We start from the raw sequence: 11587 nt of genomic DNA, 5'->3' as shown, positions 1-11587 counted from the left end.
TTTGTATTGGTTTTCTAATTTTGGTTTTGAAAGACATTGTACCGTCATTTAGGCGAAATTTGATTTCATTTGTTTATTTGAACAAACCTTGTTATTTATGTTACTTTTGGAAATAATGAATTCAAATTTTGTTTTATTCAAGTTTTGTTGAAACCAATTCACTTTTGGCAAATAATAATCAATATATTCTTCATACAGTAACTTCCTAATATGAATCCTTAAATATGGAATTGCATGATATTAAGCATAATCTTTTTGAGGATATTGAGTTTGGGGGGAAGATTAAAGTTTAGAGGAAGAATCGTTAAAAGTTATCTGATTCATAAAGTTCAAAACCTCTACTAAGTTAAAAACCTCTATAAGAACAAACTCAAGATCCTCATAAACATGTGCTTCATGAAAGGGGATTCTCTAATTGCTAAGGGAGACAAGTTTAGTCTCAATTAATGCCCAAAAGGAAATTAAGAAATTCAAGAAATGCAGAAGATTCACTACGTTTCAGTGGTAAGGAGTCTCTAATGTATGTCTAAGTAGGTATGCATCCAGATATAGCATACACAGTTGGGTTCAAGGCAGATATTTAGCTATTCATGAATGGATCTTTGAAAAGCAGCCAATAAAGTTATGAATTTTTTCAAGAGAACAAAAGTTTATAAGCTCACATATAGAAGGTCAGACCAGTAAGAGATCATCAAGTATTCTGACAATTTTGTAGGATGCCAAGATAGTTTAAGATCCACTTTAGGTTACATTTTCATGCTAGCTGGTGGCGTAGTTTCTTGGCCTATTACCAAGCAAACTCTCATGGCTTTATCCACTATGATTACAGAATTTGTAACAACATATTAGGCATCAAATCAAGGTATATGGTTGATTTATGTCACAGGGCTGCGTATTCTGAAAGGAATTGAAAGACCAATCAGGTTATACTGTGACATCAAATCAGTCCTTAAAGGAAGAGTACAAAGTGGATGGATTTCCATAGAACACTTAGGGACAAACTCCTTGATAATATATCCTCTTAATAAGGCAATTACACTCAAGGTCTTTCATGAGCATATATTTCTTATATGGGTGTTTTTTTCAATTTGAGGAATCTTTGGTTCAGTGGGAGTTAGTCATCTTTGTGTGTTTGTGTTCTATGTTTGATTTTCATGTATGCATACATTCTGATTTATTATTCGGATATTACACTTTGTACACTAAGGTTATTGTATAGATCTCATTAAGATAAAGTAAGGACCAGTTGAAAATAAACGTGTACAGATCACCTTCACGTAACTTTTCATGCTACACATTTCATGATGTATCCATGTCATTTGATTCTGTCAGCATTAGTAATCACTGTTGGTTTGGTTGCAATTGTTGTAATTATAACTGTTTTGGTTCTACATGTGGATATAATTAATGGATGGGACTTTGGGATATACTCAAGGTATATAATGGCAATTTTGAGCTCATAAAGTCTAACACATTTATAAGGATTTATATGGATATATATATTTGTGACCAGTGGGAGATTGTTAGCAATTTGGGTCAGTTGTATATATATAAGTAATTATTAAATGTGTTAGGGCCATTATATTATATTAGCCAATTTTATAAAGTGATCTAATTAAGTTAAATATGGCTAAGGGTATATTTGTCATGAAAGGTATTGTGAAGAGACCAGCAATAATTATAATTTGTTGAAGGGGCCAAATTGTAATTATTGAAACTAAAGAATATTAACCGCCAGAGGTTATTTAAGGGGTCATGGTCCCCATCTGTGAGCACAACGATTCATTCCTGTTTCTTTCTCTTTATCCCCATTAGAAGAGAAAATCTAGAGGGAACTAAAGGTACTATACAGAGGGAAGATCATAGACTAATTCAAGTTTATCAGAAGAGTCAATTCAGGTTCATTAATTATTTCCAATGTCTTCAGGTACGCTTCCGCTCCATTATTATAGAAATATTGGGAACTGTTTTGATTGAAGAATTTAATGCATGTGGTTTATTGTTCTTTATTGTGAATCTCTTAATCATAAATTCTAACAACTATGGCTTCTTATAAACATATAAAAATATCATAATTTCATATACAATACCACAACATTCTACTAAAATATTAAGGTTTCCTATAAAACACCAAGACAACATATAAAAATATTACAACTTCATATACAACACCATGACATCATATAAAAATAGTATGGCTTCCTATAAAACACAATGACAACATATAAAGTACCACAACTTCATATGCAATACTACAACAACATATAAAAATATTACGACTTCCTATCAAACACCACGACAACATATAAAAATACTAGGGATCATATACAACCCCACGACATCATATAAAAATAGTATGGTTTCCTATAAATCACTGTGACAACATATAAAATATCATAACTTCATATACAATACCACGACAACATATAAAAATTTTACGATATCCTATAAAATATCACGACAACATATAAAAATACTACAGCTTCAAAGACAACACCACGAAATCATATCAAAATATTACGCATTAACTTTACCGACAATATTACTGACAAATAATTTACACATATATTTAATCAACATGATTACTGATGAATATTTTCGCCAGTAAGTTAATTTATGTAAATCATCGTTAACATAATATTACTGGCGAAAAAACATCCATTGATAAATATCCATCTATATTTCTAGTATTTGTTGTATTAAAAAGTTATCAAATTGTATATAGAATCACTTAAAGATCTTTTAAGTAGATCAAATTATCTAACCTACTAACTCGTCGTGGGTTGAGTCACGATACAAAATTTCTAAAACACTAAAAAGTAAGTCGGTTTGACTCCCTTTAACACTCCTATTTGAATAATATATTTTCTATATGTGATATCAAATGAAGTGATTAAGGAAGCTAAGAGGAATGCATAACAGTAAATGTTGACTTTGAGAAACACATGATTTAGTTAATTGGGATTTCCTAGTATATATGATAGATAGATTAGGGTTTTGTCACAAATGGATTAGGCTATGTTTAGAATTGTAATCTATTTTTTAACCTACACTACAAGAAAAAATTAAATTATATACTGCCAAAATCCGTATATAAAGCCCAAAATCCGTATATAATACTTGATTATATACGAACAAAAATCCATATATAATACTGTCGTAGTTAAGATTATATACGGATTATTCGTATATAAATTACATACGGATTATCCGTATATAAATTATATACGGATTTATCCGTATGTAACTTTGGAACTTTATAAAAAAAAAAAATTAGGTGACCTCACGCATCCAATACATATAACTTTAATACGATGAAACTTCATCTTTGACTAAATAACAANCACCCACCCAAGGAAAGTGCAATCAAGTTTTTCNATATTGCCACAAAACCCAAGAAACTCAGATTAATAATTTCACACATAAAGTTCACATACTATAAAATTCAAATATCCGATTACTCAAACATAGTAATAACTAAAGTCTGGATGTTTCTAATACTAATAATTACAATAAGAACAAAGCAAATTAAAGGATTCTTTATCTTGTCTCTTAGTTTGAATCAAATTGATCTCGTATGTTGCAATGGTGTTAGGAGTTCTCTTGATTGCTTGTAGAAAAACTTTCCATCCTCCATGACAACTTCATATGCTTGAGGGATGGTGGACAAAGGTTAGGAACCGAACTGGGAGCGATCCCATTATCATCAAACCCTTAGTCTTTTTTTTTGTTTGATACCTACTGACAAGTAAACTTTATCACCAAAAATCATATTACCAATAAGATATGAAAAATAATTGTCCTAAACAGTAAGTCAGACACACAGTAAAAAAAATACATTCAGGAAAGCGGGTGTTTAATTGTATTTAATTATTTCTTTATGATGAAATGGATAGCAAAATCATAGTTTAAAATCCATGAATGAGAATTTCTAAAATTATTAAACAAAATGTTAATTATTTAAAAAAAATTTAAAGTTTGATTTTATATAATTTTATATTTTATTTATAGTTCTAAAATAAAAGTTATCTTTACAAAATTAATCTCTAAAATTATATTTTAATATTACNCATTTAAATTTTCTTTTAAAAATAAATTTATTTACAAGAGTATTTAATATACAACTATATTTACACTAGNAGCAAAATTAAAATAAGGAGTTGAATTTAATTGCAGCGGCATACCAAAAACTAGGAGCAAAATTAAAATAATTATAAATTTTAAAAAAGGACAATGATGCCATTACCTTATCATCTTCANACTTACCTTTCAAACATATCCCTTTCAAATATAGTCGGCATAATGAAAAAGTAAAGGTTAGAATACTGAAAAGCAGCACAATGAACAAGTAAAGGTACATACTTCAATACCCATATGATTAAGATTGAAATAAAATGCTCCCTAATTAAACTTATCAGAGAAGTAGTACATATTCAAATAAAAGCACCTCAATTACTTGCAACCACTACTATTAAACCCTCTGTCGATAGAAATAAAAGNACCCCAATTACTTCCAATCAATTGTAATTTAATTCATAGTTGACCAGTATTTGGCAGGAAGAAAGAACATACTTCAAGAACTGAGTAATACATGATAATGCAAAGTAGATAAAACGCATAATCTAATTAATTAAACGATTGAAATTATGACTAAGAAGCTTTCATCCTTTGAGAATAACAATTTCCAATCAAATAAAATTCACCATAGATTATCATGCTTCATCACAGTAGAAAATATATCCATCAGCTGAGTAGCCAAAGAATTAGGCTTTCGGAGTTGGTTGGACAAAGAAAAAGCTAATGGTTGCTCCAAGCAATCATGAGACAGAATAGAGGGAAAAAACATAATAAAAAATCCATGAACTTCTCAATTATTCACGCCAATGCTCTGCTTANCACCAAAGATTCAAACAACAACAACCAAAGAAGGTGAGGGAACATAATGGCTAAAAAAAGAGGAATTAGGGTTTTAAAGATACCAACAATATAATTTCACAAACCTTGGGACTAGCATTCAGAACATTGTGAGGAATATTACATTCCCAAAGCATACCAAACCAAAGTTTCGAATTTTCTACACTGCATACGAAAAAAAAATCCAATGCAAATATTTGACAATAAGAACATAAGTATGACAANGAAGGGAAAAGATAGTTTAATTTAAACAAAGATAAACTGGAGCAAGATTTAAAACTATACCACTAAAAAAACATAAAATAAAATTAATATTAAGAAGACATGGCTCTTAAGAGGATCAATACAGAATGATACAATTTACAGCTGACCCGGAAAGACAACAAAACAATGTTGGAGAGATCCCTAGAAACACATAAAAAACATCTTCTCTAATATTATAAAATGCCTCAAGATGTTTAGTAACGCAAAGTATACATTAAAATTACACAACAACATAGATTTCCCTATATATAAATTCCTACTTCTCCAAAACATACATTAAGACAATGACTTATGTGAGCTATTGCCTACTGCTGGCTAAGGAAACCAAAAGGAAGAAAATTTACCATTTATATAAAATCAACCAGTGAAATATGGCAGAAACTTACGCAACGACACCCTTCTCCAAGATAGCAAATCACCATCCCTGTAAAAGCTTAACTTGCAACGGGTTTTGCAATTACTTTCTTGATGGCTTTAGCATATGTCCTGTGCTGATAGGTCAGAGTGGATTCCATCAGGTCGAAGAGCGAAGTCTTAGGATTCCAACCTGGCAAATTATCAATCAGGTCAAGTAAGATACATTCTTAGAAGGTCAAATAGAGTGAGAAAGTGAGGAAACTTACCAAGCTGCTTGTTTATTATGGTCATGTCAAGAATTCTCTTGTCATTGTCATCATATCCCTCACCATAAAATTCTTTTGAGCTCACATCAATGGATGGGGTTTCAGGAGTTTTTTCTCCACTCAACTTTGAGTAAACCTGTAGAATGAAATAGAATTAACAATTCATTATTGAATTTTAGAAACATTAGGCTTGAATTCTAAAAGTAGGTCAAATAATTAAAAACTAGATCACTTCACCTGAATCATTATTTCAGCAAGCTGCCACAAAAAATAAATACAGTAAAAAAAATTGTAGGAAATTACAGATCCGAAACAAAAACTAAAAGGGGAAGAGTAACGAAACGTGTAGGTTAGAGAGAACAAACATGTATTTGTTTCCGCTGGGCTTGAGATCAACTATTTGAACAACAATGTCGGGAAGATCCGACAAAGAATCTAGGGAAGGGTTGGCGAGGAGCACCGGAACGCCGTTGGGTGTGATTGATTTTGCGGCCACCTGATAGAAGCTTCTTGATGAGCAAACGTAGCGGAATAATGAGACATTGAGAGCAAAACAGATAATAAACGGAAGAAAATGTTAGAAAACCCTAAACGAACAAATTGAAGCCAAAATGATTGGGGAAAAGCTCAAAAATGGACGACGAACCCTAATCTGGGCCGAAGGAACCCTACAAATGGGAAGAAAGTCAATATGAACCGATTAATCGGTTCAAACGTGAGATTGATCGATACAAAATTGTTTAAACGATGAAAATGGAGGTTAAATTGGTGGAAATCGAAGGACAAACAGTAGAAATGGTTTTAACAGTAAAAAAAGTGATTTTAATTGGTTAAAAATGAAGGAAAAATGAAAAGGAGGACGAAACCCTAAGATTTGAAGGTGGTTTTGTATATGGAAGTAAAAATAGAAGGAAGAAATGGAGATTTGACCATAATGAAATGATTTTGTGATGAACAAACCTGTGAATCTCTAAAGAAAATGTGGATGGCTGAGAAGCGCTCGAGAGAGAAAATGATGAAGATGACAACAAAAGTTCCATGGTGGCAGGATGAGAACTCCATAAATGGTTCGACGAGAGGCTGATGGATCGACGAAGATGATGGTTCCAGATGATGGAGGGAAAATGCTCCAGAAGAACAGTTCGATGAGAAGAAAAGACAATGAATAATGCCTTGATGACGATTTGTGATTAGGAAAGAATAAGAGGGAAAGATGAGAAGGAAAGCTGAGAGGAGGGAAAGTTGTAGAATGACTGAGATCTTTCCAATTCTTTGCATTTCACTTAGAGTTAAATTCTTTTAACTTTTTTTTATTATGTTTTAGCAACCGTATAAAATATCGGTAGGTAACCATTTCATTATATACAGATCCAAATCCGTATATAATAATCTGTATGTAAATAAGTTTTTTCTTGTAGTGCTAGTTAATGGTATTCGAACAGAGGAATTTAAACCTTATAAAGGACTTAGTTAAAGGGACTCTCTAGCCCTAATCCTTTTCCTTATCATGGCGAAAGCCCTTACTAGAGTACTTAGAAACGCTAAAATAAAAAGACTTTTAGAAGGGATAAAAGGAGGTAATAAACAAATTGGGATTACTATGTTACAATACTCTAATGATGCTATCTTCGTGGCCAAAGGTAAGAAAAAAATATTGGTTATAAAGAGAATCCTATCATGTTTTGAATTGACATTAATACTTAAAGTTAATATTCATAAAAGTAAACCAATAGGCATAGAGTTCAACAAAGGATGTTTGAAAAGTTTTCACGACTAGTAAATTGAAAAATTATACTATTTAAGTATTTAAGCATTCGAGTTAGGATAAACCATAGAAGGAAAGACTCTTGGTTGGATGTAATATGAAAAACTAGGAAAGCTAGGTATTCAAAATGCCATTTGTTATCAGGAGAATAAAGAGGGAGTTTTTATAGGGTGGTGCGTATGATTGTAAGAGAATTCCATGGGCCAAGTGCAAAACAATATGTAGAACAGAAAAGAGGGTGGTTTAGGGGTAAACGATTTGGATTTGCTTAAATAGCTTGATTAGAAAGAAAAAAGGAGGATTTGCTTAAAGGATGCTTGAAAGGTTTTCATTGTTATTAAGTTGCAAAAGAGAATTGCATGGATAAAGTGACAAACAATATGTATAACAAAAAAAAAGAAGATGGTTTAGGGGTAAACATTTGGATTTGTTTAAGATAGTCTTATTAGAAGAAAAAGAAGAAGTGGAGAAATGGAATGAAATAATGAAATGAACCAACAAATAGTTTCTTAACACTGCATATGTTTAGTATTTATTACTTATTTATTAATATGGTTTTCTTAACACTATAAGTAGTTATTATAGTGCTTCATATTACCCGGAAGCTACCACACATTTGACTGTATCATCCAATAAATTTATTTTACTTTTTCACATTTAGGGTGTGTTCACTTGGGGTGATTGGGAGTGATTAGGGGAGAGTGATTGAGTGGATTTGAGAGGATTTGAGGGTAATTTTTTTTTTGTTGGTTATTTGTGCGAATTTGGAAGTAAATGAGAGTGAATTTTGAAATAAAGTTTGTGAAAATTGGTGTAAAATTTAGTTTATATGACAGATTAAAAAATTTACTTCAAAATTTACTTTCGTTTACCTCCAAATTCACTCAAATAAACAACAAAAAAAAATTATCCTCAAATTCACTCAATCACTCTCTCCCAATCATTTCAAGTATACACATCCTTAAGTAAGGCAGTGACTTGTATTTAGATGAAACTCTATTTTCTGTTCCCATAAAGTTACACGTAAACATAAATATAAATATACACTTGCGGAATGTCAATACAATTTTTCCACTCGTTACAACGATCTTCTTATTGAATCTTTTCCCATAATATTACAAATATCATATTAATTAAAAATATATCAAATTAAATTATATAAATAAATATAATTTTATTTTATAAAATTAAATTATATAAATAAATATAATTTTATTTTATAAAATTAAATTAAATTTAAAACTCATTTTTAAAGTGATTCATGTCATTTAAAAATAAAATCAGATATATAATCAAATTATATATGTGAAATTGAATTAATATTAAAGGTCAACATTTACTATACGTAGTCTTCCCCCACACTTGGAACCATTTATTTCTTCCATGTGCAATCCAACTTTCTTTTTATCTTTTCAAAATTACACTTTGGCTTTTCATTCAATAACATTATTTCCTTTCCTTTGTAGTTATTTTAGCTTCATCAAATATAAAATTTACACACACATACACAAAAAAAATTCTTTTGCCAACACCAAGAACCATAGCTAAAACAAAAATGGTTATGCTTCTTTTCATTCCACGGTTACTATTTTTCATTTCAATATTTATCTTTTTAACCAATTTTTTGTAAGATTTATATAGCAAGATTTTAATAAGGTTCATAATTTTTATTACATCCATTAGTGTAGAAAACCATTTTTAAGTCCGTTAATAAAGATTTTTTATGCTAATTTCAGAATCGACGTTGATAGATGCACTACAAAAAATTCTAACTTTATATATCAATTTTAGAACCAACATAAAAAGACCTCATTATTATATCACATGAGACCACAACTAGTATACCAAATGACACAATATTATCTTTAGGAAAAAATCTCTTTAACAACTTTTTTTTATAACTTTTTGATAATGCATACCTGACAGTTTATGATTCGTCCGTTTTAAATATTTTTTTAAACATAAATTTAAACAAACTAGTAAAATAATGACACGTATCCTGTTGTCAAAAAGTTATTAAAAAAGAGTTATCAAAATATCATTGTCCTTATCTTTATCATCCATATTCTCCCATTAGAACCAACACACAACCACCACCAGAGTCACACTGGTTCTTCCTGCACCTCGCCGAACTGGGCGCCGGAGCGAAAGCAAACTTCACCAACGTGAAATCGTTACAATGTGTATAAATCTGTGTCATGAGCATCATTGGAAAATATTATACAACACTTCACCGATAGCACACAAAATGAGAGCTCCATCGTGCTTGAAGCAAATATGGCACCACGAAAAACATACGAAATAAGATCGTTTCAAGCGTTGCTGCAAAACCCAACCTCACCAGATCTTCAGTGTGCTAAAAAAAGTCTATCACTAGAGAAGGCAGCTCCTCCATACAAGCGACAACTTCTATGCAGATGTAGACATCTCCAACAAAGATAAATGATGAGCTCCTATGAACAGGCGACACTTGACAGATTTGTACAACCTCCACTTATGGGTTTAGGTAAATCCACTTTACCAGAAAATAAAATCACTCTAAAGAGCGATTTCACCGCACAACAATAATGGGAGAGCAAACAAGAGCGACATTGTATTTGTATTTTGAATTTAAAATAATAGAATATCCCGCTTTTAATATCGATTGTAGATTCAACCAATATAGAAAGTCTTTTTATTAATTACAAAATTATCACCGTACAACTTTCTATACCGATTCTAGATCTATTCAGTATAGAAAATGTTTGTAATTTATTACAACATTTTCACCACGTCAATTTCTATACTAGTTTTAGGTCTAACTATAACATCCTCTCTTTTATGTTAACTATATCTAAGTTTCTTATTTAGATATTTTTTTATAAGTAAATTGATAAATTATGAAAAAATGCTTTGGAGAAATTTGATGATGATTTTGAAGTCCCAACTACTTCCTATTCCTAAATTGTGATTTCCAATTGCAAGCTCATGAACCATTGGATTAGGTTGCACTTTTTACATAGTACTATTGAAATATAATTCTCCACTATGACTGGTGGGATTTCCAATTGAAGGTTTATGTTAAGAGAAATAATTTTAGTGTAAAAGTTAGGTCTCCATATATTATCCACTTATGAGGTATGTAGTTAGTGAAATAATTATTGTTGTTTGAACTAGTATCACCCATTTCCTGTTTCGAGTTACTTTTATAACAATTTAATTTTAACTTCATTAATCGTTGGATCAAACTCAAAATTATACAACATGTTTTTAAGATAAGATTCTTCACTCTAACCAATAGGATTTAGGTTGAGAGGTTTAGAGTAAGAAATATCATTTTTACATTTGTGTTAAGGAACAACTCTTCTAAAATGTCAACAAGTGTTCTCCCATCTATCATGAGTTGTCATATGTTAAATACTTTTGTAATATTTAATAGTGGATGATAATTTTACTACTACACGCTTCTGAATATAAATAATATAATAATAATATAAATATTTTATATGATAAAGGAGAATTGAAACAAAGGAGTTTTTGTAGTGGTACTCATCAATCTTTCATTTATAATTATTCTAATATTTATTTGTCTTTGTTATCAAAATTTATTTTACTCCTGGAAGGTGTTCCTAACCTCATCCATTATATTTACTCTTGTATATACTTTTAATCAGTGAGGTGTTATTAACCTAATTTATATATTTATCTTTATTATTGGGAATTATTTTTTATGTGACATAATCTAGTTAAGCAAGTGTGTCTATATACTGATTAAATGGGTATAGTATAAAATATTAAATATAACTCACTCTATATATTGATTATATGAGTTTAAGAATACACATTAGACTAGTATGTTCATACACTAATGAAACGAGTCTTGTAACACACATTAAACTAGTTTGTCCATACACTTATTACACTAATCTAACAATATATGTTAGACGAGTCTATTCATATATATATTAGATGAATTTATTAATATACTTTAGACAACTCTATCCATTCTACAATTAGGCGAGTCTTACCATATATATTACAC

At 30.4% G+C, this 11587-nt stretch overlaps 1 protein-coding gene across 13 annotated transcripts; it reads right to left on the bottom strand.

Moving 5' to 3' along the window:
* Positions 1 to 3389: 3389 nt before the first annotated feature.
* On the bottom strand, positions 3390 to 7111 carry LOC106767807. 13 transcript variants are annotated; one of them, XR_002668609.1, is made up of 5 exons: positions 6762 to 7111; positions 5802 to 5937; positions 5523 to 5725; positions 5001 to 5079; positions 3390 to 3741 (listed from the first exon to the last, which is right to left on the bottom strand). XR_002668609.1 is itself a non-coding variant. In XM_022783483.1 (4 exons), exons 1-3 carry the CDS (start codon positions 7077 to 7079, stop codon positions 5613 to 5615), a joined length of 567 nt encoding a protein of 188 aa, XP_022639204.1. In that variant the 5' UTR covers positions 7080 to 7111; the 3' UTR covers positions 3390 to 3753; positions 5565 to 5612. The 13 variants fall into 13 exon arrangements, 5 of the variants coding, with proteins under 5 accessions (XP_022639204.1, XP_022639203.1, XP_022639202.1 ...); XR_002668607.1 differs by having other exon boundaries at positions 3390 to 3738; XR_002668608.1 differs by having other exon boundaries at positions 3390 to 3753; positions 5565 to 5725.
* Between the last annotated feature and the right edge of the window lie 4476 nt (positions 7112 to 11587).

The sequence above is a fragment of the Vigna radiata genome, chromosome 7 (assembly GCF_000741045.1).
Source record: "Vigna radiata var. radiata cultivar VC1973A chromosome 7, Vradiata_ver6, whole genome shotgun sequence".
Lineage (NCBI taxonomy): Eukaryota > Viridiplantae > Streptophyta > Magnoliopsida > Fabales > Fabaceae > Vigna > Vigna radiata.
This window is presented reverse-complemented; position numbering and strand designations above follow the sequence as displayed.

Coding starts and splice junctions, on each gene's coding strand:
- LOC106767807 (XM_022783483.1), bottom strand. CDS start 7,079: ATGCAAAGAATTGGAAAGATCTCAGTCATTCTACAACTTTCCCTCCTC. Junction 5,938..6,761: donor TTTTCTTTAGAGATTCACAG/GTTTGTTCATCA, acceptor TTCATTCTACAG/GTTTACTCAAAGTTGAGTGG. Junction 5,726..5,801: donor CATAATAAACAAGCAGCTTG/GTAAGTTTCCTC, acceptor ATAATTTGCCAG/GTTGGAATCCTAAGACTTCG.